This window comes from Cynara cardunculus, assembly GCF_001531365.2.
Source record: "Cynara cardunculus var. scolymus isolate 2C chromosome LG 11, CcrdV1, whole genome shotgun sequence".
Lineage (NCBI taxonomy): Eukaryota > Viridiplantae > Streptophyta > Magnoliopsida > Asterales > Asteraceae > Cynara > Cynara cardunculus.
Window position 1 is genome coordinate 3,280,752 of NC_037538.1, and position 3,538 is coordinate 3,284,289.

Below are 3,538 nucleotides of genomic sequence, written 5' to 3' on the forward strand. Positions count from 1 at the left end.
TAATTTTATTAAAAATATTTAATTATTTTATCATAAATAATAATAAAATAATATAATTGTTTCATGTATTATTTTTTTATCAAAAAATATATAGTTTTATTAAATTAAAAAGACTAAAATACCAAAAAATAAAAAAATGGAGGATTTTTAATATATTGAGTCTCAGGAACAAAAACAACAATTTAGAGTTCTTTTACGCTATCCATCACGTGTCGAATACTTCTGCACCTCTTGTCCCTCTTCGTCTTGCCAAAATAGGATTGGTTTGAGCTTGACTCCAAAAGTCAAAAGTAGCAGGAGGTGTCAGGTTCAAATCCAAGGAGAAATAAAAATTCCATTGTGGCCACGGAGGTTCAAATGCGATGACTCCGGGCAATCTGCAAAGCATGTGGTCGCTCTAGGATTAGTCAGCTCGTACCGCGGGTTGGACATCTAGGTTAATAAAAAAATCCTTTAAGGACAAACCCCCGCCCCATAAAATTCTTTCACTTAGGGATAGAAATCATAATTTCCAAACCATAGGGATAGAAATTGAATATTTCTCAAATTATAGGAACGAAAATCATCATGTACTCTTAATTTTAGTAGACCGTTTTATAAAACTTAGATTTGTAAGATCAGACAATAAAACGTCTTATCTAAAACTGTTACAATAGATTTATAAGACATTTTTGGATGTTCTGTCAATATTTTTAAAAACATTTTTTTAAAAATAAAATGTCATATTCACTATTTCATAATATTTTTAAGAAATTGCATATAAACCTATTTTCACGAGACTATTAATTTTTATGGCCAACAACCGTTGGTCCTAAAAAATAATTATTACAATAAATCTTTAGGATGATTTCAGTCGTCTAAAAATTTGTATTAACAAAGTTGAACAATGTAACTGAATGCAAAAAATAAATCTTCTTGTTAATAATTTTATATGACGCTTCAAAAAAAATGTTAAGATTTTCAAAAATATCATATAAAATACTAATAAAATAATTTATTTGGTATTGTCCTATTAGATTATCTACCATCATCAATAAAAGTGGTTAGATCGTCTAATTTCATTTAACAACTTATTATAACGTGATTATATAAGACCAAAAAATTATCGGCCTTATAAACCTATGTTATTGTTGGTTGATTTTCTATTAAGTCATGTCTGTATAAAGTCCTTTGTGTGGATTAATTTATCTATATAGATCGAGAAAGTATTTAGTTGATAGTTTTTTCATAAAAGAAATAAACATGTTTTCTTAATTAGGAGATGCAGGTTTCGAAAAAACTTGAATACGGAATAAGTCATTTTCTATATCATTAAGTTGTGGCTTAATTAGACTTATTGGTCTATTTGGCTTATTCGCACAGCTTCTTTGGGTTGTTTCCTTACGGCTTATTCACACAGAACATATCTTAATCGCACAGATAGAAATGATGTGTTGTCCTCATTCAGCCACAAAAATGACACGCATACCCCCTATTTAAAACAACGCTTCCTTCCCATATGAGCCACCCCATCGTCGGCCTCTTTATGATTTTTTGTTTTGATGTTCAAATAATTAATATTGGGGGGTAAATCGGTCATTTATGTTATTCAGACTGTTGATTCAGATAAAAAAAAGTAAACAACACCACCCATTTATCCATACATGACTTAATAAAAAAATTGGTGAACAGCCCCTAAGTTACTATCAAAATCATATATAACTAACCAAATAAACTATAAATCTCATTAAGTTGCTAATAAATACGCCCTAAATTGTACTAGATACTCAATTAGCTTGTTAAAGAACTATTGTAGAAATCCTAAAAACTCATTTTATTGTAGTGAATTAGATTTTTGAGATATGATTTAAATACATTTTTCTTATAGAATAAAAGATGAACACTTTGTTCTAGTGGTATCGTAGTCTTTGGCCTCCTACGAGATTAAATGTTCAAACATTACCAAAAATCAGGAGGGTGTGTGACTTTATTTGTAAAAACAAGAGCAAATAATTGGGAAAGCAACCAAAAACCGAAAAGAAAGTTGAGCAATATCTTTCTCCCACGTATCCATAATATTACAAAACCATGTTTTGTTTTTATTTTATATATATATTAATTTAAATTTTTATATATATTTCTGGATCAATTATCAACCCTACAGAATCTGTTTATTTATACCATATCTCACCAACTGTGTTCTTTACACATATCTCTCATTTGTACTTCTTCCGTTTAACCACACCCTACAACCCATGGCCCTCTTTCTACCTCTTCTTATCCTTCTTTTCGTTTCTTTAACCAATGGTCAGGGAAACCCACCATCACCCGGTTATAACCCGAGCTCGATGGTTCAAACCGTACCCTTTGATCAAGCCTACAGGAACTTATGGGGCCCACAGAACCAGAGGTTCGATCAAACCTCACTCACCATCTGGCTCGACAAGTCTTCAGGTCAGTATAGTGGGTGTGGGCTTAGTCAGGGTGCATGGCTATAGCTAGCATGCATTGATGAATTAGTCGTAGAGGTGGGAATGGGTCTAGCCTGATGATATCACACTCGGGTCCAAATGCCCACCTCTAATTAATTGTACCATATACAATCCGCTGATCTTTCATTTGTTTGAACTTTTGTGTTACAGGAAGTGGTTTTAAGTCGATAAAATCTTATAAATCGGGTTATTTTGGGGCAGCGGTCAAGCTTCACCCTGGTTACACTGCTGGAGTCATCACATCGTTTTATGTATGACGTTGAAGTTTACTTACAATCCAAGCAATTGCAAGTTTTAATGCATGATATATATATATATATATATATATACATATATTGTAATATCCAACTGCCCAAAACAACATACTGGCATAATAACTTCGAATTCAACTTAATATCACAATGGAATTTATTAGTAACCCACTAACTCCACACTGATATAAAGAGCTCGTAAATCTACTTTTTAATTCATATAGGACTTGTTTTTACATATATCTTTCTATTTTAAGTAGTAATTAATATATAGCTTTTGTTCGTGGTTGGATGGATGGATGACGTACAGCTTTCGAATAACGAGGATCATCAGGGGAACCACGATGAAGTGGACATCGAGTTTTTGGGTACGACGCCCGATAAACCTTATACGTTACAAACAAATGTGTACATTAGAGGAAGCGGAGATGGAAACATCATAGGAAGAGAACAAAAATTCCACCTCTGGTTCGATCCTACCAAGGATTTTCACCAATATGCAATGCTATGGACACCTAACGAGATCATGTAAGTTTTCTTCGACTCTTCGGTTTTTATTTCGTGCAACACGTTTTTAAATCTTCATTCTGGTGTCTTAAATATGACATCTCAAACACTTAAGTACATGCTTTACATTTGATCTGATTCATATTCTATATAACATACTTTGATTTAAATGTTTGAGATATCATATTTGATATAGCAAAATAACTATTTTAAAAATATATTAAATAAAATAAGAATCAGATCAAAATAAGTTAGATTTTAATGTAATTGGCATTTTTAAAAACATGTTATATGACATAAGCAAATAAT

The 3,538-nt window shown here is 31.6% G+C and overlaps 1 protein-coding gene across 1 annotated transcript in view; it reads left to right on the forward strand.

Moving 5' to 3' along the window:
* Positions 1-2,190: 2,190 nt before the first annotated feature.
* Positions 2,191-3,538, forward strand: part of LOC112521919 (xyloglucan endotransglucosylase/hydrolase protein 31-like) — a 3,128-nt gene continuing 1,780 nt past the window's right edge. The window contains exons 1-3 of the mRNA XM_025130925.1: positions 2,191-2,433; positions 2,622-2,722; positions 3,033-3,250. Coding sequence (XP_024986693.1) covers positions 2,235-2,433; positions 2,622-2,722; positions 3,033-3,250 — 518 coding nt within the window. The 5' untranslated portion in view covers positions 2,191-2,234. The remainder of the gene's footprint in view (positions 2,434-2,621; positions 2,723-3,032; positions 3,251-3,538) is intronic.